Below are 24890 nucleotides of genomic sequence, written 5' to 3'. Positions count from 1 at the left end.
CTAAAAACTCCATTTATACAGAAGAGCTAAGATAAAATATTTTAAGTATTAAAAAAACCTCAACAAATTAACAAAAATTCTCTCAGCCAACTAATTGAAAAATACCATATCATAACCGACTGTGTCATTATTATGTCAAAAGTATTAACACGTAGATTGTAACTACTATAGAGAGTCATCAGTTTTCACTACCTGGCTAGGTTACTGCTTCATTTTGGTCTAGATAGGAAGAGAATTACTGTAGTGGCACATAACATACCATCTGTGGATTATAGCTGGCCCAAACATTTTGCATTGGACCACAAAGGCACTCCCAAATAGGGGTAACACCAGTCCGTCCAGTTTCCCAGTATCTGTCAAGCTGGTTTTTAAAAAGCCAGTTATATTAGTTTCAGTGGAGTTTCTAAACACAAGAATCAGAGCTTACATAGCTCCCATTGCCCACTTAAAATCAGACACAGGCAGGGAGCAAAAGTAGATTTTTTTTTAAAAAAGAGGAGTTTCAAACAAAGCTCCCAGCCATCATGTCCTCCAATTTTTCCTGGTGTAATCATCACCACGCTTAACTCTCCAGAATTCCACACCCAGTCAGATTTTTTTTTTTAAAGTAAGAATACATTCTGCCTGATAAACGCCCAAATGTAGATTTTCTTTGCCTTAGGGAAGGGAATGGAGTCTAGACTATTCAGCCCTCTGATAGGCAAAGCAGAAAATTACTTCTTCCAAGTAATATCAAAACTCAAGGGTGTTGATACACAGGAACATATCTGTGAAAGACCAGAGAGCAACCTTATGCGGTCAAAAGAGACAGGCTTGTTGGGCCTAATGACATTTCCCTGTTCCTAAAAATTATTTTGTTCTATAAACAAGGAAAATATTAAAACGTAAATGCAAACAGCAATTTCAGTTCCATGTGGAGGTTAGATGCAGCTCAGCCACACAGTGGGAGTAACAGCCAGTACAGGTTAGTTAAAGTAGTTAAAAATATACTGTTACCATGCTCATCCAGAAGTTTTTGACTAAGGTCTTCTGTTTCATCTGTTCCTTCTTCTTCTACTATTATTTCATCATTAATATCCAGATTCTCTAGTTCCAGCTCCAGCTCCTCCGTAGCAACCAACTCTTTGGAATCCTTTCCATCTTTAGAATCCTTTCCATCTTTGGAATCTTTAAAATCTTTTCCATCTTTAGAATCTGTTAAAAAAAGTGACATTCACAGTGGCCCATTTCTTTCAAAAATCAACTATTATTTACAGCATAAAATGCAATAGATACTAAAACAGGGAAAGCTATACTTGGATATTCCTCTATGCTGCTTTAACTGATCAAAATTCTGGCTATTTTTTCCCCCAAACCACCAACCACATTTCACATAGGAACATAATCATCTTTCTTTTCCCTCTTCAATTTCCTCCCTTTTCCTAAAGATGGCACCTCAAGTTGGTTACAGCTGCATAGGTACCAACAATCGTTGTAAATTTACCCATCCTTCACTTGTAAGCAGGTTATTTAACTGCAGCATGTCACAGCTGAGCCAAATCCAATATGCATATGACATCCATCTACTTGCACTTTGCAGAAAGGGTTACTGGTTGGCAATCATCTATACAAAACTCGGCTGATTTTTTCCCCTCACCAGCCCTGGAATGTGGGTGCCACACACACTACCTTATTTGAGTACAACTAATTCAGAACAGACCAGGGATCAAAGCTGGTACTTTCTGCCCTGGATGATTTAGTACCATCACCAGAGAGCCAGGTCTCTTTTCTCAATGCAAAACATATGAATTGAAAGACAAAATTCAATTGATACACAGGAACATATCTGTGATAGACCAAATCAACAGCTAGCAACCCTATGCTGTCAAAACAGACAATTCAAATGGGACAGGCTTGTTGGGCCTAATGACATTTCCCTGTCTCTAAAAATGATTTCATTCTAGAAACATGGAAATATTAAAACGTAAAATGCAAACAGCAATCTCAGTTCCATGTAGAGGTTAGATGCAGCTCAGCCACACAAATGATCAATTTGACTGGACTTGATAATGCTCTTCATTGACAAACACAAGCTGGCAAACTCACTGTTTAGAGTCCTATTCTCATATTATTGAATCAACTGAGAATGCAATGAGTGAGCACTGACAAAAGGGCTGCCAAAATATTCTGTGCACCCTAAAAATCCATAACATGGTTGGAGAATGAACACAGAAACTTTATAACTTTCAACTTTTGGTTAATAGGGTTTGAACATTATGCAGTACAGTCATCATTGAAAGAACATAACATTATTAAAAATTATGTTGGTCAAAGTGGAAAAAAAGTTACAACCAAAGATATGCCATAACTTTTGGCAATTTATCTCAAGAAACAGTCATTGTGTAATAATAGTCTGTGACACCATTAGTAGGGCAGAAACACTCAATACAGGCATTGACTCCTGCTCCCTTGAGTTATCAAGAACCACTGCTCCAAATTGCTGTCAGCAGAGATTATTAGGTCATAATCACTTGAAAAGGGCACTGATGAACAGTCCTCAAAAAAAAAAAATTCTCTGTGGCCTATCAAAGTTTCAACACGCACTATTGCCAGACTTCTAAACTATATCAAATTAATAAAATCTGTGTGCAATAACAAAACTATTCTAGGTTGCACCATAATTTTTTAAAAGTGAATTCCGCTTGTTTTATTTCAATACGTGTACACATCAGATATTTTTAGCTCAATTAAATCTCAGTGATAAGATTAAATATGACATAATTTGTTGCAATTAAACAATCAGGTTTGCAAAATGCAATTGGAGCAGCAGACTGTGTCATCAAGATAGAATCGGACACCTTGGTTTTCCCTACATACATCACACATTAACTTTGCTCATCACTCATGCTGCCTCAGGTTCATGAAATGATGAAATACAAGCCTACTGCAGTTTTAGTTTGCTGATGTGCTATTGAGACCCATTGACATTCCAGTAACTATGAGCCCATTTGTCCTTTAGATGTATCAGCCAATATAAAACAAACTGGTGATGGAATCTACTCAATACATTATGGCAATACGGGTTCACGGACCGAGAAGGGGTCACTCACAAGAACAGTTCTGCTCCTTCCGACAAAAGTATGTATAATTTCACTATCACAGACTCCACCCAACTCGAATAACCTCAAGATTAACTTCCAAGATAAAGCTCCGTCAAATTTCTTTGAATCCTGAAAAATGATTGAAAATTGGGGCAAAATGCTGATGCCAAACAAGCAAGTGACAAAAGTGCACCCAACAAACAAAATGGGTGCTTTTTCTCTTTTCTCAGTTGTAACATATTTGTTAAAAAAAAACTACTGTTGTATGAAGACATGAACCACATTATATCACACCGAGGCTGGTGTGCTCACCTCCATATAACTGCATACTTACCACATGGTGATCCACAGTTGAACACCAGGAAGTGACAGTATGTTAAGGCAACCTATAGAGCCATTGGACATATCTTAAATTATCTTGGAATACACAGTCTCAGGCTAAGCAAAAAATTCAAGGCTTCAAACAAAGCCACTGGCACTTCTTATAATTCCACTCAAATATAAAAAAAAAATGGATTTGCCATTAAGTACCCACACACTGCATTACCTTTTGAATCATCTTTGCTGGCATCTTTGTTTTGTGAGTTCTTATCATTATCTTTGAACAATATGGCAGGTACAAATGCTTTCAGGTCAATTAGGTTTTCATAGAAATTGCGTGCATCTTCATCCTCCCAGATTCCTCCATCAAGGTCATATTCTCCAGGTTTTCCAGGTGTGAAGATGTCAATACCAGTGCCATGTTCTGTTAAATAAAATTACAGAACTTCATTCGATGCAACAACTGTTATTTAGTGACACCTAGTGGCTGTTCATATCAATCTAGCAAATACATTTATGGAGCTTTTTGTATTGGATTTTCAAAGCCACATTCTTTTTTGCCTTCTGTTGATGAAACTGCCCTACAGTACAAAGAGGGGCATTTTCACCAACAGAAGTCTTCCAAGGCTGTGACCTGCATTTTCACTGCTTGTCTGAATACAAATGACTATAAACTGTTGATGGAATAGGGACACTGTCACATAATTGGATGGTGCCACAGAGTTCACACTTTATTCTCTGCCACCGCAACACCAACACTGTGATGGACAACCGTACCTTCCTGTGCAGATTTATCTAAGGGTAGTTCAGGCATGTTCTCATCCAACAAATCAGCCAGACTCTGTGTGTTAGCTAACAGCTTCTGGTACGAGGTGGCAAATTCCTCATACTGCTTGTGCCGATCTTCACTCAGCTCTCCTTTTGAATGCAAGATTCGCCTAATAGAAAACAAAACACAAATACGTAAGTTAAAAGGAAATCTGGTCACACAGCTCGATTCTGCTGTCATGGTACTCATGTGCGATACACAAATATTTGTCCCCAAAAGTTGAAAAATGGTGAATTTTGAAAATCAATTGAGGAACCAAATTTGTACATCCATATTTTAATGAAACAGCAATTTCCAAATGATTAGCAACTACTAAATCATTTTAGTCAGCCATTAATAAAAAGCCAAAACACATATGGGCAGTATACAATAAATGGGTTAAACTGATGGGAATGGGGAGCATTGCAAATATCCATGTGACATATACATTTTGCTGATACCACAACCAAGTTTCACTCTAAATGACTTTTTCCAACTGCTACTTATGGAACAGAAATTAAGCGATCCAAAACAGATTTCAAGCTTAATTCTTTCTTGACTGGGATAGGTGTGTATTGGTCATGTAAAAGCAAAAGATCGGTTCATTTAAACCTTCACTACAGAAGCTATATACCTAATTTTTCAATTTAGCACCAAAATATATTACTATTAATGGCTAGCTCATCCCTAGACTAGAATGCATCTAAACTGAATACCTGAATAAACTGAAGTCTGATTGAATTCCCACACCAACCTTAGGAAAAGTTGAAAACCACTACAAAACTTACAAACAAAAGAAAGTAACTTCAGCTGAATTTCAGTTTGAAAAATGATTATTCAAAACTACAAATTACTCAAAATAAATTTGCAAACGTATTATTTCATAAGGACAAGACTACCTGTTATGAGTGGGATGTAATGCAAGTTTTGGCCACAATGTGGCACCAAATATATCTGCTCAAGGCCTTCCCAGTCACTTGGGAGAACAGAAAACAAAAAAGGTCTTCAAGAACAATAACTGGAGCCAAGTTGGATGAGGTCAAGTTTCTGATTGTTTTTTTGATTTTAGTGCATGCAGTATTTGATATTTGAACAGAAGGATTCTTAGAAATCAGGCTGAGGTTTACTGGGTCATGATTAATGACAGGCGCCATGAACAATGTATAATATACTGAAGAGCGTTACACAAGTGTACAATTTTAACTAATATAAAAAAATAAATAATCTTTACTATAAAAATCTAGTACATAACACACATTAGAGAAGAGGTTATTGAAGGTGGTGTTCCTCTTGACTGAATTGAGAAATAATAAGAGTTGTCCAAGCAATATTGGACTTCCATTGTAGAATGTCAACTGGTGAGAAATAAACGGACAAGAGGTTTGCATCCAAATCAGAGCTTTTCAAAAGTAAAAAGAAATAACGAACCAGAAGTAGTCCAGATAACCCCAAGAATGGTGGTCAAATGGGAAGGAATTCAAAAAAGTAGATTAAATAAAGAAAGGAAGAACTTGCATTTATATAGCACCTTTCATGACCTCAGGACATCCCAAAGTGCTTCACAGCCAATGATGTACTTTTTGATGTGTAATCACTATTGTAATGTAGGGAAATGCAGAAACCAATTTGTACACAGCAAGGTCCCACAAACAACAAGGCGATAATGACCAGATAATCTGTTTTAGTGATGTTGGTTGGGGGGATAAACTTTGGCCAGGACACCGGAAGAACTCCCCACATTTTCTTTGAATAGTGCCAAGGAATGTTACGTCCACTTGAGGGTACAGATGAGGCCTCGGTTTAAGGTCTCATCCAAAAGACAGCAGCTCTATCTGTGCAGCACTCCCTCAGAACTGCAATGAAGTGTCAGCCAAGTCTGTGGAGTGGGACTTGACCCACAACCTTCTGACTCAGAGGTGAGAGTGCTACCACTGAGCCAAGGTTGACACCTAACAGGGGTTTGGTAGAATGGGCCAAATTGTCCTCCATTTACTCTTTTTAGTGACCCACCAAAGTAAAACATGGACTGAAAATATATACAGAGAGAGAAAGGAACTGGTGTAGGGTTTGTTAATAGTTGCATTATCAGGGTAGATTGTAATAATGAGAATTGAGGGTATTTTGTAAAGAACAAAGTATTTTGTAATCTTCCTTTCATTACTGAGGAGGGATAGGGAGGGGATATACATTCCTGCGGCCCCACTAGTGCTGTCAGCGGAACTTATTTAGTGTATTAGTACCAAAACGCTACAAAGCAGAGAAAATAGACTGTCTTACGCTTCCCATGTGATATGTTAATCCATCACCAAGTTATTCCTACCAGCAGTGCTTCACTCTAGTGTTGCACAATTCAAAATGCTCGCTCCAAGAACAAACCCAAACTGGAAGGGGAAGAATGAAATCTATAATTGTAATGCTGGGTATTGACAGACCAAGTATGAAAATTTCACATGCCAAAAATGATGCATTGCCAAAATTCTGATGACTAGGTCACATTTTTAATAATAGTTTCACATATAATGGGATTAAACTAGAATCAGGCAGCTCCTGGCAAAAATGGATACAATGATACATCTCTGCTTACAGTAACTCACTGCTGCTTGTATCGTACTTGTGAGACAAGTATTTAGCCCATGTGATTTCGAAAGGCCCTTCAGCAACATTTCAATACGACAGCCTTGGTAAGAGTAACCCTGTACCAGAGCCAAGAGCCACAGTGCAGTTCTAATGGAATTAATGCGCAGTACAGATGATAAATTCTGGGAGGACTGTTATAAGCAGGTGTTTTTCTCTTAAAAAAAGATTCTAAGAGTCCAAAGGGGAAAAATGCAGTACAAGATATGGTCCTGGGTAATAAATCAGGACAAGTAACCTGAAGGTAGGAGAACAAAGATCATGTTTACAGGCAAAATAGATGAAGAAAAATCGCAGTGAAAAACAAAGGTGTCAGACTGGAAAAGAGGACATTTTAGATAGATGAAAGTGGACCTACATCATGTTTATTAGATGGAAAAGAAAACAAGACAACAGATCAGTAGTGGCTACATTTCAGTGTGAGATATTACAGACTAAAATCATTCTGTCCATCAGTAAAGGGGTACGAGAAAGACATGAATTCCATGGATGAACAGGAGTATTGGGTCAAAGGTAAAGTCTAAGCAGGAGGCATACGAAATAATATTAAGGCTATTAACACAAAAGGAAAAACAGGAGAAATAGCAAAAGTATAGAAGAAAAGCCAACGGATCAACAAGAGTATGAAAAAATACTGGCAGTCAACATATAAAGTGATAGCAAAGGCATATCAAAAGCAAAAGGATAGTCGAAGAAGGGGTGGGGCCACTAAGGGACAGAAAAATAGACAGACAAATAATGGAGAATAAGACTGGTAGGAATACTTGACAGTATTTTACCTTTGTGTTTACTGAAGTCAAAGAAAGGACTGCAGGGATACCAGAGGCAATGTAGCAGAATCTCTAAATATTAAAAAGGAAACTGTAATAAAGGGGTTAATGGGACTTAAAGTTAACAGGTCACAAGCCCTGGATGGTCTTTAATCCAGAATACTGAGCAAGGCAAGGGATGAAAAAGCAGAGGTACTAACAATAATGTTCCCAAATTCATTAGAAACGCAAATTATACCAAAGGGCTACAAATAAGAGCACAAGAAATAGGAGCAGGAGAAGGCTAAGCGGCCCCTAGAACCTGCTCCATCATTCAACAAGATCATGGCTGATCTTCTACCGCAACTCCACTTTTCTGCCCTATCCCCATATCCCTTGATTCCCTTAATGTCCAAAATTCTAACAATTAAAAAGGGGAAAGCCAGGTAACTGTACATCATGGTGGAATGAAGCAAACAGCTGGATACCATAATCAGAATGCAGTGGATTTGGTACATATTTTCAGAAGTGTTAAAGTGCCACAAGAGACTTTTTTGTGAAGACCAAGGCACATGGTATTCAAGTTAAATTGGCAGCATCGAAAGAGCAATGGTTGAGAGATACAAAACAAGAAGTAAATGGATGTTTCTCAGGTTGCCAAGGTCTCCTCAGCTCTCCTCTAATCCTTCCACCAATTACTTTAAATCTATGCCCCCTGGTCACTGACCCCTCTGCTAAGGGAAATAGGTCCTCCCTATCCACTCTATCTAGTCCAGTCTTAATTTTATATACCTCAATTAAATCTCTCCTCAGCCTCCTTTGTTCCAAAGAACACAACCCCACCCGATCCAATCTTATCTGATCGCTAAAATTCTATAGCCCTGGCAACATCCTCGTAAATCTTCTCTGTACCCTCTCTACTGCAATCACATCTTTCCTGTAATGTGGTGACCAGAACTGTATGCAGTACGCAGTACTCAAGCTGTGGCCTAATCAATGTTTTATACAGTTCAAGCATAACCTCCTAATGAAGAAAGACTGAAAAACTGGGACCTTTTTCTTAAACAGCCACAGTTAAATGGGGGGGGGGAAATCATAAGAACATTAGAATTAGGAGCAGGAGTAAGCCATAAGGCCCCTTGAGCTTGCTCCGCCATTCAATAAGATCATGGCTGATCTTAGACTTCCACTTTCCTGCCCGATTCCCATATCCCTTGATTCCCCCAGAGTCCAAAAATCTATCTCAGCCTTGAAATACACTCAACGACTCAGCATCTACAGCCCTTTGGGGTAGAGAATTCCAAAGATTCACAACCCTCAGTGAAGAAATTCCTCCGCATCTCTGTCTTAAATGGACGGCCCCTTATCCTGAGACTATGCCCCCTAGTTCTAAACTCTCCAGCCAGGGGAAACAACCTCTCAGCATCTACACTGTCAAGCCCCCTCAGAATCTTATATGTTTCAATAAGATCACCTCTCATTCTCCTAAACTCCAGAGAATATAGGTCCATTTTACTCTCTCTCATTATAGGACAACCCTCTTATCCCATGAATTAATCTAGTGAACATTTATTGGATCGCCTCGAAGGCAAGTATATCCTTCCTTAGATAAGGAGAGCAAAATTGTGCACATTACTCCAGGTGTGGTCTCACTAAAGCCCTGTACAACTGTAGCAAGATTTCCTTACTCTTGTACTCCAACCCCCTTGCAATAAAGGCCAACATACCGTTTGGCTTCCTAATTGCTTGCTGTATTTGCATGCTAACTTTCCGTGTTTCTTGTACAAGGACACCCAGATCTCTCTGAACACCAACATTTAATAGTTTCTCACCATTTAAAAAATATTCTGTTTTTCTATTCTTCCCACCAAAATGAATAACCTCAAATTTCCCCACATTATACTTCATCTGGCACCTTCTTGCCCATTCTCTTAACTTGTCCATATCGCTTTGCAGACTCTGTGTCCTCTTCTCAGCTTACTTTCCCACCTAGCTTTGTATCATCAGCAAACTTGGATACATTACACTCGGTCCCTTCATCTAAATCATTAATATAGATTGTAAATAGTCCTAAGCACTGATCCTTGCGGCACCCCACTAGTTACAGCCTGCCAGCCTGAAAATGACCTGTTAATCCCTGCTCTGTTTTCTGTCCTTCAGCCAATTCTCTATCCATGCTAATATATTACCCCCAACCCCATGAGCCCTTATCTTGCTTAACAGCCTTTTGGAATTCCAAATATACTACATCCACTGGTTCCTCTTTATCTACCCTGCTAGTTACATCCTCAAAAGAACTCTAAGAAATTTGTTATACATGATTTCCCATGATGTAGACAAATGTGAGGTCATCCACTTTGGATCAAAAAGAGGATAGAACAGGGTACTTTCTAAATGGTAAAAAGTTAAAAACAGTGGATGTCCAAAGGGACCTAGGGGTACAGGTACATAGATCATTGAAGTGTCATGAACAGGTGCAGAAAATAATCAGTAAGGCTAATGGAATGCTGGCCTTTATACCTAGAGGACTAGAGTACAAGGGGGCAGAGGTTATGCTGCAGCTAAACAAAACCCTGGTTAGACCGCACCTGGAGTACTGTGAGCAGTTCTGAGCACTGCACCTTCGGAAGGACATATTGGCTTTGGAGGGAGTGCAGCGTAGGTTTACTAGAATGATACCCGGACTTCAAGGGTTAAGTTACGAGGAGAGATTACACAAATTGGGGTTGTATTCTCTGGAGTTTCAAAGGTTAAGGGTGATCTGATCGAAGTTTATAAGATATTAAGGGGAACGGATAGGGTGGATAGAGAGAAACTATTTCCGCTGGTTGGGGATTCTAGGATTAGGGGGCACAGTCTAAAAATTAGAGCCAGACCTTTCAGGAGCGAGATTAGAAAACATTTCTACACACAAAGGGTGGTAGAAGTTTGGAACTCTTCCGCAAACGGCAATTGATACTAGCTCAATTGCTAAATTTAAATCTGAGATAGATAGCTTTTTGGCAACCAAAGGTATTAAGGGATATGGGCCAAAGGCAGGTATATGGAGTTAGATCACAGATCAGCCATGATCTTATCAAATGGCAGAGCAGGCACGAGGGGCTGAATAGCCTACTCCTGTTCCTATGTTGACTCTGCACATTATGATATTATGATTTTATAAGTGCCCTGTTACCACTTCTTTAATAATGGACTCCAGCATTTTCCCAATGACTGATGTCAGGCTAACTGGCCTGTAGTTCCCTGTTTACTCTCTGCCTCCTTTCTTAAATAGCGGTGTTACATTTGCTACCTTCCAATCCACTGGGACCATTCTAGAATCTAGGGAATTTTGGAAGATCACAACCAATGCACCCACTATCTCTGCATCCACCTCTTTTAGAGCCCTAGAATGTAGGCCATCAGGTCCAGGGGATTTGTCGGCTTTTAATACCATTAGTTTGTCTAGTACTTTTTCTCTATTGATCAAGTAGAGATTTTCAAAGTTATAGGGAAATATTGTTTCAACTGGTTGGCCAATCTGTAACAAGGAAGCACAAACTCAGGTCCATCAATAAAAGGAAGGGGAAGGTTAGAAAAATATTGTTTCCACATAGGGTTATTAGAACATGTAATGTTTTACCACAGATAGCTACCGAGGCAAAGACCAGAACATCATTTATAAGGGAATTGGATCAGTATTGAAAAAGAATATGTAAGTATACAGGGGAAGAGTAGGGAAATGGGATCACTGTAGTTTGCTCCAATTGCCAATAGGTCTAATTTTTCTCATGATTCTGTTCTGTAGAAACTGTTTACAACCGAGTTGCTTGCTAGGCCATTTCAGAGGCCATTGAGAGTAAACCACATATTGTGGAACTGGAGTCACACGTAGGCCACACCAGGGAAGGGTGGCAAATCACTTCCCTGAAGGACATTAGTGAACCAGTTGGATTTTTACAATAATCTGGCAGTTATGATGCTCATTTTTCCTGATGCTAGACCTTAATTAACCAGATTTATTGAATTTAATTTCACAAGTTGCCATGGTAGGATCTGAACTGGCAACCTCTGGGTTGCTCGTCTACCACTCAAATGTATGCACATCTCCAGCACAAGAGTTTCCAACTCTAGTCCTTTTTCTACAGCCACTCTCAGCCAATTTAAGATTTTGGGTTGACAATCACATGATTATGCCTTTAGGGCAATTTTGTAAATGAGAAACCAGCAAAGAGAAAACAAGTAGCCCAGAAATGCAGCAAAACAAAACCATCAATGTCTGTGACAGTAGTTTGGGAAATCTTGGGTGTTCTACATTACAACTTAGAAAGCAGAACCTAATGCCAAATTCATAGTGAACACTAAAGTTCAAAAACTTAGATATTAAAAAGTCTTATCTATTAATCTTCCTGGCAGAAAAGAATCAACTAAAAAGAACTATTTTGCAGAGTTTACATTCCTATAACTATAAGCAGTTCATCAACATGCAAATGACTGGTAGAATTTGAGACTAAAATATTGCAATGAGCACAAACTGCTTAATCCAACATTAACATTCCAAATTAATACACGTACTCATTAACTAGGTCAAAACGGATGGGAGGCTGCCTGTTTTCTCTATGGCTAATGCTTTGTGCTTTGTCATTTTCCATTGTTGGGATCAGAACTGTATTCGTAGGCATGGCAACTAAATAAAGCATTCAAACAACCACAATTGAGACACAGAAGAGCCACATGCAGCTCATGAGCTGCTGGTTGTCCACCCCTAGCATTGACTAGCACATCCGGTAACATGCAAGATACGTAGTTATCTCCAGCACATTTGATCATATTGGTGTCTCCAGATTGTGATCTTCAATAAGACTATAACCCATCAATAACATGCATTTATATCAATCTTCATGCTGAGGAATATCTCAGTATTTTGTGCCAATTGACTCTTTTGGTCATTGTAATGATTAGTGCTTCAATAACATTATTTACAACAGAAACAGCAAAATATATTCAAAATGAGTATATATGGATTTCTGTTACTGACATTAGAAAACTACCACTGCCAGTCAAAGGAGAGTGACAAAATTTTGACACTAAAATCTAGCTTTGCTTCCCCAGTTTTTGTCCCACTTCTACTACTTGTGTATACTGCCAAATTCATAAGTCAGTTTCAATTCCATTGGATTAAGTTACCTGGTTAAAGCAGGATTTGTTACCTTACATTTTTAGCATTTCTTTATTGGAATACCGTCATTATACACTGCATCAAATTCAATGCCATCTTCATTAATAGGTTCACATGACATAGCAAAAATCCATCAGTAACATTAAGACTTCTTAAAACAATAAAGAAAATGTGCATGGAATCACCTGTTCTGCCTCTCCAGATTCTGCAATTCTCGGTGGTCTTTTTTAAGATGTTTGGTAAGCGAGGTAAAGTACTCCCTCAACAGGTTCATGAAGGGCTGTTGTTTCTCAGAGCTGATTATCTCACTGGGAGGGAAGCTGAGGTTGTATTTCTCTGAGGCAAACTTCATCTTTCTGGTCACCAGGCTAGCAACATCATCTCCACAATGTCGGCAAAAACTGATAATCACAGAGACATGAGTGTGGCTGTCACGATCAGCATTATTGATGTTCTTTAGCTGCTCATAAATGAGCGATAGGCCTTCTTTGTCAGTGAAAATTCCACAAATCGTTAGTTCTGCAATGAAGCGCATATCAGTTCTTAGCTTGCTAATATTTGGAGTTTTTTCCTCCTTCCTGGCTTCAAAGTGCTTTCTCCAGCCTTGTAGAAGCAATGGTGCAAAGTCAGCATACCGTGAGTGGAAGAGACAGCAAAGATGAACAGCACAATTTACATCAGATAATTTCAATTTGGCTTCTACAACAGACGCAACAGCTTCCGCTATGTACTTGCTCAAGTTAAGGGTGTTGAAATCACTGGAGAGGGAGTCTCTTTGCTGCTCAGTGATAGTTCTGAGCTTCTTGACAAACGCAGTATTTTTCTTTAGGCTCGAGTCCAGCCTGGTAAAGAAACTCTCCTCTGGACGGCTGTCATGCGCAGTCTGGTTCTTACTGCGGAGTTCTATTCTTGTTTGATGACGTTCCCAAGCCTCTTGATGCAACTGATATGCTTCTTCCATTTCTCTACAGAATGAGGAGAAAAGCAAAGCAAGACTCAGAATCTGAATACTATAAAACTATAAACAGAGTTCCAGTATTAATTCAAGATTTTTGAAAATGTATATATTCTGATTATTTTTAAACACCCCAAAATCTAGAAGAACATTAGAAAATTGTTGTCCAACCTTGCAATTTCTAGGTCATAACCTGCAATGCAGATGCAAAGATTCATCTGAATCCTGTGACTGTGTTGTAGCCTTAATGCTTGTAGCATCTCTCCACCCTTGCACCAAAAGTAACACTAAAGGGAGTTATTTCAATTGTTCGCACTAGTATACAGAACATATTGGTCCTGAATATGCACAACAGGTAATGATACAAACAAATAAAAGGTTCACAAGATCAAAAAATAATTACGGATGAGGAAGGCTCTTCAGCCCGTTTGATTCACCATCAAGAGAGACCCAAACGTCCCATCCCCCCATTTTAGGAACCAACTGTTTCTTAAACAATACCAGGGGTTTTGCCTCCTCTGCTCTATATTGACAGTGAGACTTTGGCTTAGTGGTAGCATTCCTGCCTCGGAGTCAGAAGATGAAATGTTCGAGCCCTACTCCAGACAGCCCAGGCCAGCGGAAATCGGAACGCCAGCGGGGGTACTTGCAGCTAATGGGTGCCAATTGTAAAGGGTAAGTGGGGTTCTTTAGCCTTGGTTGCAATCCGCCTAAGTAATCCAAAGATTAAAAAACCATGAGGAAGGCAACAGTAAACCACTCAGCTACTCTTCCCTGGTCCAAAAATCTCATGTGCGGGACTTGAGTTAGGACCTACCCTAGGGCAGAACCCAACAGACATGCAGACTCTACCTAGAAGTTTAGTCCACATGTTGATCACTCCCACTCTAGGAGGGAAAGAGAAAACAGGAAATTACAGGCCAGTTAGCCTAACATCAGTTGTCGGGAAAATGCTGGATCCATTATTAAGTACATAGTAACGGAGCACCTAGAAAATCATAATATGATTAGGCAGTCAACGTGGTTTTAATAAAGGGAAATCATGTTTGACAAATCTGAGTTTTTTGAGGATGTAACTAGCAGGGTAGATAAAGGGGAACCAATGGATGTAGCATATTTGGATTTTCAAAAGGCATTCGATAAGGTGCCACATAAAAAGGTTGTTACACAGATAAGGGCTCATGGGGTTAGGAGTAATATATTAGCATGGATAGAGGTTTGGTTAATGGACAGAAAATAGAGAGTAGGAATGAACAGGTCATTTTCAGATTGGCAGGCTGCATCTAGTGGGGTGCCGCAAGGATCAGTGCTTGGGCCTCAGTTATTTACAATCTATATCAATGACTTAGATAAAGGGACCGGGTGTAATGTATCTAAATTTGCTGCTGATACAAAGCTAGGTGGGAAAGTAAGCTGTCAGGAGGACACAAAGAGTCTGCAAAGGGATATAGGCAGGTTTAGTGAGTGGGCAAGAAGGTGGCAAATGGAGTATAATGTGGGGAAATGTGAGGTTATTCACTTTGGTAGGAAGAATAGAAAAACAGAATATTTTTTAAATGGTGAGAACCTATTAAATATTGGAAGGAAATACTTGCCTTAGAGGCGGTGCAACGAAGGTTCACTAGATTGATTCCTGGGATGAGAGGGTTCTCCTATGAGGAAAGATTGAGTAGAATGGACCTATATTTTCTGGGGTTTAGAAAAATGAGAGGTGATCTCACTGAAACATAAGATTCTAAGAGGGCTTGACAGGGTGGATGCGGAGAGGCTGTTTCCCCTCGCTGCAGAGTCTAGAACGAGAGGGCACAGTCTCAGGATAAGGGGTCTGCCATTTAGGACTGAGATTAGGCCAGTTAGTCTAACATCAGTCGTCGGGCAAATGCTGGAATCCATTATTAAGGACGTAGTAACAGGGCACTTAGAAAATCATAATATGATTAGGCAGAGTCAACATGGTTTTATAAAAGGGAAATTGTTTATCTACCCTGCTAGTTAAATCCTCATTTCACTCAGACGGTGGTGAATCTTTGGAATTCTCTACCCCAGAGGGCTGTGGATGCTCAGTGGCTGAGTATATTCAAATGTAAGGAATCTTACAACACCAGGTTATAGTCCAACAAATTTATTTTAAATCACAAGCTTTCGGAGATTATCCCCTTCGTCAGATGAATGAGTGAAAAGGTTCTCAAATCGCATATCTTATACTATGCTGGGACAGCATCACATTCAAACAGGCCAGTCACGTGCTGTTCTCCGTGACTGGCCTGTTTGAATAACAACGACGCCTTTTGATTGGTGTGATGCTGTCCCAGCATAGTATAAGATATGCGATTTGAGAACCTTTTCACTCATTCATCTGACGAAGGGGATAATCTCCGAAAGCTTGTGATTTTAAAATAAATTTGTTGGACTATAACCTGGTGTTGTAAGATTCCTTACATTTGTCCACCCCAGTCCATCACCGGCATCTCCACATCATGAGTATATTCAAGGCTGAGCTAGATAGATTTTGGGACTCTCAGGCAATCAAGGGATATGAGGATCGGGTGGGAAAGTGGAGTTGAGGTCAAAGATCAGCCATGATCTTATTGAATGGCGGAGCTAGCTCGAGGGGCCATACGGCCTACTCCTGCTCCTATTTCTTATGTTCTTAGCATGAAGAAGAATTTCTAAAAGTACCCTTCTCTGGTTTGAACCAGTGTGCCCAAGTTCTACCCTCGCAGTTGAATTTGAAGTAATAATCTGGGTTAACTGTTTCTATATCTGTAACAATCCTATACACCATAAAATCACCCTTCAGACACCACCTTTCTAGGCTGAAAAGCCTAAGTTTCTCCAGGCTTTTCTCACAACTCATTTATGTCTTCCAAAGTTACACAATCTGGCAACAGTAGGATATTACAAAAATAAACTGCTTGAGCTTCACCAGTAAATACTCCCAACAAAACTTTTCTATCCCAACTCCATTTTTCAAAAGGTCACAATCATCTGTACCACAGATAGACAGCTCTCCTTTGCAACCAAACAGGGAGTTCCCAAAAATCATTAAGGAAATGCATTGATGCATTTAAGGGGAAGCTAGATAAACATATGAGGGAGAAAGGAATCGAAGGATATGCTGATAGGGTTAGCTGAAGTAGGGAGGGAGGAGGCTCGTGTGGAGCATAAACACTGGCATGGACCTTTTGGGCCGAATGGCCTGGTCCTGTGCTGTACATTCTCTAACTACAGATGGAGGAGGCCATTCAGCCCAGCTAGCTCATCCTTCCACTGAAATCCATGGTCCTTCCATGACAGCCTCTTGAATGATTCCCCTTCCACACCCAGAAGACTATTCTAGGAATTGATCACATTGCATTAAGAAGACCTCCCCTACATCAGTCTTGAACTTGCCTTTTATCAGCTTCTACCTTTGCCCCCCCTTGTCTTAGTTATAATTTAACATGTAATGTGCTCTGGATTAACCCTTTTTTATTCTACTTAAAGAAAGATCTTGCATTTACATATCACCTGTCATGATATTACGAAAATAAACTGCTTGAACTTCACCAGTAAATACTCCCAACATAAACTTTTCTATCCCAACTTCATTTTTCAAAAGGTCACAATCATCTGTACCACAGATGTCCTAGGATGCCCCATAAGAACATAAGAAATAGGAGGAGTAGGCCATATGGCCCCTCGAGCCTGCTCCACCAATCAATAAGATCATGGCTGATCTTCTACCTCAACTCCACTTTTCTGCCCTATCCCAATATCCCTTGATTCAACTTAGTGTCCAAAAATCTATCGATCTCAATCTTGAAAATACTCAACGACTGAGCATCCACAGCCCTCTGGGGTAGGGAATTCCGTAGATTCGTAACCCTCAATGAAGAAAGATTCCTCATCTCGGTCCTAAATGGCCAACCTCTTATCTTGAGACTATGCCCTCTAGTTCTAGACTCTCCAGCGAGGGGAAACAGCCTCTCATTCTTCTAAATGCCAGCAATCACCTCTCATTCTTCTAAATGCCAGAGAATTTGGGCCCATCTATCCTCATTCGACAACCCTCTCATCCCAGGAATTAATCTAGTGAACCTTTGTTGCACCCCCTCTAAGGCAAGTATATCCTTCCTTAGGTAAGGAGACCAAAACTGTACACGGGTGTGGTCTCACCAGAGCCCTATATAATTGCAGCTAGACCTCCTTACCCATATGCTCCAACCCCCCTGCATTAAAGGCTAACATACCATTTGCCTTCCTAATTTCCAAAGCACTTTACAGCCAATGAAGTAATTTTGAAATGTGATCACTGTTGTAATGTAGGAAAAGCAGCAGCCAATTTGCACACAGCAAGGTCCCACAAACAGCAATGAGATATTGACCAGATGATCTGTTTTGGGTGTTGGTTGAGGGATAAATGTTGGCCAGGACACCGTGGAAATAGTGCCATGGGATCTTTTACATCCACCTGTGAGGGCAGACGGGGTCTCGGTTTAACATCTCATCTGAAAGACTAAACCTCCGACAGTGCAGCATTCCCTCAGTACTGCACTGGAGCGTCAGCCAAGATTATGTGCTCAAGGTGTTAAAGGCAAATCATGTTTAACTAACTTGATTAAGTTTTTTGATGAGGTAACAGAGAGGGTTGATGAGGGCAATGTGGTTGATGTTGTGTATATGGACTTTCAAAAGGCCAACCTTGATAAAGTGCACGATAGGCTTGTCAGCAAAATTGAAGCCCATGGAATAAAAGGGGCAGTGGCAACATGGATACGAAATTTGCTAAGTGGCTGGAAACAGAGAGTAGTGGTGAACGGTTGTTTTTCTGACTGGAGGAAGGTATACAGAGGTGTTCCCCAGGGGTCGGTACTCGGATCACTGCTTTTTTTGATATATATTAATGACTTCGACTTGGGTGTACAAGGCACAATTTCAAAATTTGCAGATGACACAAAACTTGGAAGTGTAGTAAGCAGTGAGGAGGATAGTAATAGACTTCAAGAGGACACAGACAGGCTGATGGAATGGGCGGACACATGACTGATGAAATTTAACACAGAGAAGTGTGAAGTGATATATTTTGGCAGGAAGAACGAGGAGAGGCAATGTAAACAATATAAATGGTACAATTCTAAAGGGGGTGCAGGAACAGAGACACCTGGGGGTATATGTGCACAAATCTTTGAAGATGGCAGGACAGGTTGAGAAAGCGGTTAAAAAAGCATACAAGATCCTGGGCTTTACAAATAGAGGCATAGAGTACAAAAGCAAGGAAGTTATGTTGAACCTTTATACTGGTTCAGCCACAACTGGAGTATTGTGTCCAAATCCTGGCACTGCACTTTAGGAAGGATGTGAAGGCCTTAGAGAGGGTGCAGAAAAGATTTATTAGAATGGTTTCAGGGAAGAGGGACTGCAGTTACCTGGATAGACTGGAGAAGTTGGGGTTGTTCTCCTTAGAGCAGAGAAGGTCAAGAGGAGATTTGATAGAAATGTTCAAAATCATGACTGGTTTAGATAAAGTAAATAAAGGGAAACCATTCACATTGGTGGAAGGGTCGAGAAGCAGAGGACACAGATTTAAGGTGATTGGCAAAAGAACCAAAAGGTGACCCGAGGAAAAACTTTTACGCAGCGAGTAGTTATGATTTGGAACGCCCTACCTGAAAGGGCGGTGGAAGCAGATGCAATCGTGGCTTTCAAAAAGGAATCTGATAAATACTTGAAGGGAAAAAATCTACAGGGCTACGGGGAAAGAGCGGGGGAATGGGACTAACTGGATTGCTCTTACAAAGGGCCGGCACGCACTCGATGGGCCGAAAAGTCTCCTTCTGTGCTGTAACCATTCTATGATTCTAAGTCTCTGGAGTGGACTGGAACCCACAACCTTCAGTCTCAAAGGCGAGAGCGCTACCACTGAGCCACGGCTGACACTCCAAAAAGATGACTTCAAAAAATACATAATTGGCTGTAAAGTGCTTTGGGACATCCTGAGCTTGTGAAAGGCGATATGTAAATAAAAGTTCCTTTTTTCAAGTTCTTTCTATGTCATGGTGTAGATCAACGTCACCATGGTACATAACACAAATCCAATCTTTCAAATTAACAAGGGCAGTGAATAAGTAGGTTTTATCCATGCTGTCCTGATAACAATGCATACTCTGGCTTTGTCTGTTTCTTAAGCATCATCACTGTACACACAAAGGTTGTTATGACATTCTATACATATGCCTTTGTGTGTGCTTGATGTTAGTCCAACTTTCGGTGTAGCCCAGAGCACCCAAGATCCCTAATCAGAAAACTTGGCTAACATAATGAAGATGCATTCAAGTCAATTCCACACAGAAGTTAGGACACACACAAAAGAAATATAGGCTCAGATCTATGCATACAACCCTCTCTTTCACTGGCATTACTAATAACACTGATCATTTGTATTGGGATGCTACGTGAATGGCAATTATACATACATCTAGACTGCATTTTATTCAATCCCATATTACTTTCTACAATGAAGGTATCATAAGTGGGGGTGGAACTTCAAAGCACAAGCAAAAGTCATTTTGTATTAAAGTTGATTCAAAGTAAATAAGTCAACACTACATTTATCAGTTATCTATAAAATCTCTTGAAAAAAAAATCAATCTTACCTCTGCCTTGCTGCTTCTTCTTCCCGCTGCCTTTTTTCCTCCTCCTCCCGTTTTTTTCTTTCCTCCTCCTCTAGTTTCTTCTTTTCTTCCTCTTCCTTCTTTCTTTGTTCTTCCTCTGCTTTTAACTTTTCTTCTTCCTTCTTTTTACGTTTTTCCTCCTCCTTTTTTCGTTTTTCATCTTCCTGCCTCTTCTTTTTCTCCTCTGCTGCTTTTATGCTTTCCCTTCTGCTGTTGGCTTTAAGATCATCCCTTCCTTTTTCCCGATTTGAGGCGGACCTCCGCTCTGTACCTTCCTTGTCTTTACTGCTTCTAGTCTCATTGCTGCAAACTGGGACGTCTTTCTCTTCCATGTTTACGGATTTCTTATGCTCACCCGACATTCTGTCAAAAACAAACAAGATATGAAACAAGGACAGCTCATTCACTCACCCTCCCCCCCCCCCCCCCGCAACAAAGGAATCTTCCTTCCATGAATCATCCTTCAGCGAAGACACAAGATCATTTGAGGTCCGGGCTCCACTAGAGCAGGCTAACAAGAGGGACATTTATATCTGTACAAGGAAAGAAACGTCATACATTTCCCTTACTACAATCTGTGCCACATCTCCCTTTACGTATGCAGTACAGTAACTGGCACTTAAGCACAGATTCTCTCAAGCACTTCAAAAGTCACATATACACCTGGCCATAAGTTGTCCCTACACTAGTACGGTTCTGGTAGCATTGCTCACAGGTGGTCTAGGGTAGGAGAGGAAGAGTGACAGGATCTGTACTGAGGCTGAGGATCTCAAGGTGTTCACTGTTACTCTAAAAAATTCAAATCCAGAGAATCTTTGCCCCACCGATTGGGTGATGGTCAAATTTCCCACTTAACTGGTTGATAAAATGCAGCTATCTTGTGTACATTGTGATTGGTTGAGATTTTACCAATCAACACCCTCAAAAAATGATGTAGATATGTTGGACACAAAAAAATGTTGATAGATGGATAGAGAGAGATAGGTCCACCAAATAAATGCAACAGCATGCAACTTTCTATTTGATACCCAATTCAACAAGTGCAGCAATACAAGAACATAAACTATGTATCTCCAATACAAAAATCATGGGGTATGAGCCTTCCCTCAAGAATATGACAGCTATATAACTCATTCCCACCTTCCTACCGTCCACAAAACAAGGCCCAGCCCATGTGCATGTGGTGCTGCTGTCAAAGTCTTTCTTACAGATCTATCATACGTTTTCAATTATACCTTATATGAGGAAATTAATGTGAATTTAATTCATTTAAACTAATTTTGTTTAAAATTTTCATTTAAAAAAACAAGCCAGATCTCCAACAAAGGTTTTTTTTAAAGGGAGACGATGGTCCAAAGATCCAGCAATTCATACACTGTGAATTCAAAGGTGCTGATGCATGTCTACTGAGAGCTCGAGGGAATGAGAAGAAGCTTACAACAGTGATTTTGAAACTTTTCTGTGGGGGGTCTTCCTGAAAACGGACACTCCCAGGGCTGGCCCTTATCCTAATTTACAAAAGGAAGTGTCAACTGTACAAACAGTTTTCTTTTCTCGTGTCTGACATGTGTGGAAATCTATCACTATGTTTTAGTCTCTAAACTAAGCCGAGCAATTTACACACATCAAATTTATGGTATGGTATGGTATGGTATGCATACTCTCTACACATAAGGACTTTCTAAATTTACCCAAGTCCAGAGAGCTTAGATATACTTTGGCAAAGCCATGGATAATGGACTCCAAGTGTGTACGGGGTACTGCTGGAGTCTAACCAGCAGAAACAGAATACAGGTAGGACCAACCATTGCAGAATTATCTCTGCAATTAAATTAGACAGGCTAGCTGGTCAATCAACAGTGTCCTGGAGTATTGTGGACCTGCTTGGTGCAGATATGGCAGTACCGAGTCTATCACAGAAACATGACTTGGCTGAAAACTTCCACATGGAGGTGCCTTGATCCTAAAAGGCCCCACTTTAAGCTAACTAAAACAAAATAGTGCTATAATCACAGAAAATGCTTTGATTAGCATATGCAGCAACAGAAATAGTATGCTAGTGAATCAACAAATAAAGAAAAATAAGAAATTTGATGACCCTGGAGTGTGCTCAAGATCCCTTAGGGTTCAGGGACCAATATTTGAAAACCTGTGGATTACAAAAGCATCATCAGAATAGGAACTGAAGCCCTCAAGCTTTGAGATAAATCACATGAGCACTGAAACTAAATTATAAAGGTTAAACATCAAAGCTTTTTACTGTTCTAAGTGAGAGCTCCCACCAATTTCAAATCAAACACTGCAGATGGACTCTACCACAGTGTTAAGTCAGATTCAAGAAATAAAATGAATCAGGCTTTGGCTGGGTTATGATAAAACCTTTGAGGCTTAATTAATTTCAGTGGGACCTCAAACTGAAAATTCAGTTCACCTTTCTCTGACAATTTCAACTCTGTCTGCTACATTATTAGCCCAGTTTTGTTTCCCTTGAGCTCTGATCTCAATTTCTCCACCCCACAAATTTTCTACTCCATATAACTTACCAACCCCAGGTTCTCATCAACCAATAGCAAAAGGTCTCAAACTTTTGAAACAAAGCATGCACATTTGAATTTACAGATAAGTCTCTTTGAATTTCTGTGGCAAGGAGATGAGTTGACACCTGAGATTTTAAACTTTATAGTTACAGAAATTTTGAGCCAAGATTCTTATTTTGTAGAATGTGCTCTTTAATATTAATGAATTATATTTGAGACCACACAATTAAAAAGTTTTCTTCTTGGATCTACTTTGCAAGACAGCTAAAACATTTGTAGGCTGAGGGGGGGGTGGGGGGAAATCATTATTCAGCAGCAAGCATACAACACAAATAGCTACGTCTTCAACTGAACAAATTCTCATTTTCCAAAGTGGCAACGGAAGCATTGGATCCTACTTCTAAGCCCACTCAAAAATTGCAGTGGGCTGGGCATCAGCAGGAATGGGGCAGTAAGTTACCACTCCGGATACAGGTTTAACACTGAACTTTCCATATTTTGTCTGAACACAGATTGAGTTCCAGCCACAGCATCACAAGTACAAACTATGGATCGTATTTGAGTTGATTTGATGCCGTAATAATGATGTTTAGTACCCATCACTGCACTAATCTAAGATCTCACTCTCTAAATGCAAACACATAGAATCATAGAAAGTTACGGCACAGAAGGAGGCCATTCAGCCCATCGAGTCTGTGCCGGACAGATACAGACTAGGTATAGCTACAGATTCCAAAATGACACCCAACTGCAGGACTTTTAGGTATCAGGTCTGGCTGGGAGCTTTACTAATTGAAGAAACTTTGACTTATAGGAGCTATGATTGAGGCTTTTAAGATGATGAAGGAAATAGTCTCTGCCCTGGTGAACTGGTTATTTGAAAAGATAGGAATCGGAGAACTAGAGGACAGGGGTATAAAATACGAAAGTCAAGAGTTAGCTTAGATGCCTGGAAGTATTTCTTTTCACAGAGTCTGGAACAGATTACCAAAATGTGTGATAAGTGTGGCTTCCCTGCAGACCTTCAAAAGGGAGCAGTACAAGTTCTTGAAAGTGGAGAACACTTTTGAGTTGTATAAAGTAGTGCAGAGTAGCTAGGATTAGGGATGGTGGTGTTGCTGCAGTCTCCTGCAGCTTGTTTGATTACCTTTAGCGTACTGAGAGGAAGCTACCAGAGTTTTTCCTAAAATAGCCTTCTCTTTTGGCCTTTCCCAGAAGCATGATTGGGAATGGGGAGTGGGGCGGGTATGAGTGGAGAGAATGGATGTGCATGTAGGCTGCATCTGTATGGGGTGGGCTTGATGGATAGATGGTCTTTTCCTGTCTTTTGTATGTTCTCTTTAAAAGGAAAACGACGGCAGATTGGGAGTCAAGCAGCAGCAGAGACAGACTGTGAGTCTTCCATATCCCACTATAAAACATCTGATTTGTGTGTGTGGGGGGGGGGGGGGTTTAATTCTCAAAAGGAATGGGAATGTGAATAAACTGCACTTTCCAAGGAAATTCCACACCTACAGATTTCCTACAGCCATGTCCATATCTTGTTTTGTAGTAAGTGACAATCTGTTACAACTCCAGCTATAGGGGAAGGCGGGGAAAATGAAGCAAAGAACTTTAATATAAGAATTGTATGTTTAAATTTGAATAAAGATTTCAACATGCTGTCTCAAATGAACCTAATCATAACTAAAATACTGTCTTTAGATGGGCTTGGATCCTCCTCCCATTTTCTACCACTTGCTTACCTTTTGCCTTTCCTCTCTCTTTCACTCATCCTGTTTTGTTTCTCACGTTTTCATTGAATCATTTTTTAATGAGGCCTCACTACTAAGCTGTCATATTCCATCTGTATATCTGTATGTTTCTGTAATAGCATTGAATAACAAGTGCATTAAATAACTATTTAAAAAACATTTTGGCATAGACAATGCAAACTAGATGTTGATATCATTTTGCTAACTTCTCAATCATTTCTAGCAACTCAAAAACAGCATT

General features: G+C 40.0%; 1 protein-coding gene across 8 annotated transcripts in view; it reads right to left on the bottom strand.

The window, feature by feature from the left end:
* upf2 (UPF2 regulator of nonsense mediated mRNA decay) overlaps window positions 1-24890 on the bottom strand; it is a 148288-nt gene that overhangs the window by 115844 nt on the left and 7554 nt on the right. For 5 of the 8 annotated variants that reach the window (XM_068005073.1, XM_068005074.1, XM_068005075.1 and 2 more), the window contains exons 3-7: window positions 20341-20721; window positions 12936-13715; window positions 4179-4339; window positions 3628-3825; window positions 997-1194 (exon numbers count right to left, since the gene is read on the bottom strand). In XM_068005073.1, coding sequence (XP_067861174.1) covers window positions 997-1194; window positions 3628-3825; window positions 4179-4339; window positions 12936-13715; window positions 20341-20720 — 1717 coding nt within the window. In that variant the 5' untranslated portion in view covers window position 20721. Of the gene's footprint in view, window positions 1-996; window positions 1195-3627; window positions 3826-4178; window positions 4340-12935; window positions 13716-20340; window positions 20722-24640; window positions 24723-24890 lie in introns of those variants that run through there. The other 3 variants (XM_068005070.1, XM_068005078.1, XM_068005077.1) reach the window with 2 other exon arrangements.

The sequence above is a fragment of the Heptranchias perlo genome, chromosome 24 (genome assembly GCF_035084215.1).
Source record: "Heptranchias perlo isolate sHepPer1 chromosome 24, sHepPer1.hap1, whole genome shotgun sequence".
Classification (NCBI taxonomy): domain Eukaryota; kingdom Metazoa; phylum Chordata; class Chondrichthyes; order Hexanchiformes; family Hexanchidae; genus Heptranchias; species Heptranchias perlo.
The sequence above is the reverse complement of the archived record's forward strand: the minus strand, read 5'-3'. Positions and strand labels throughout refer to the sequence as shown.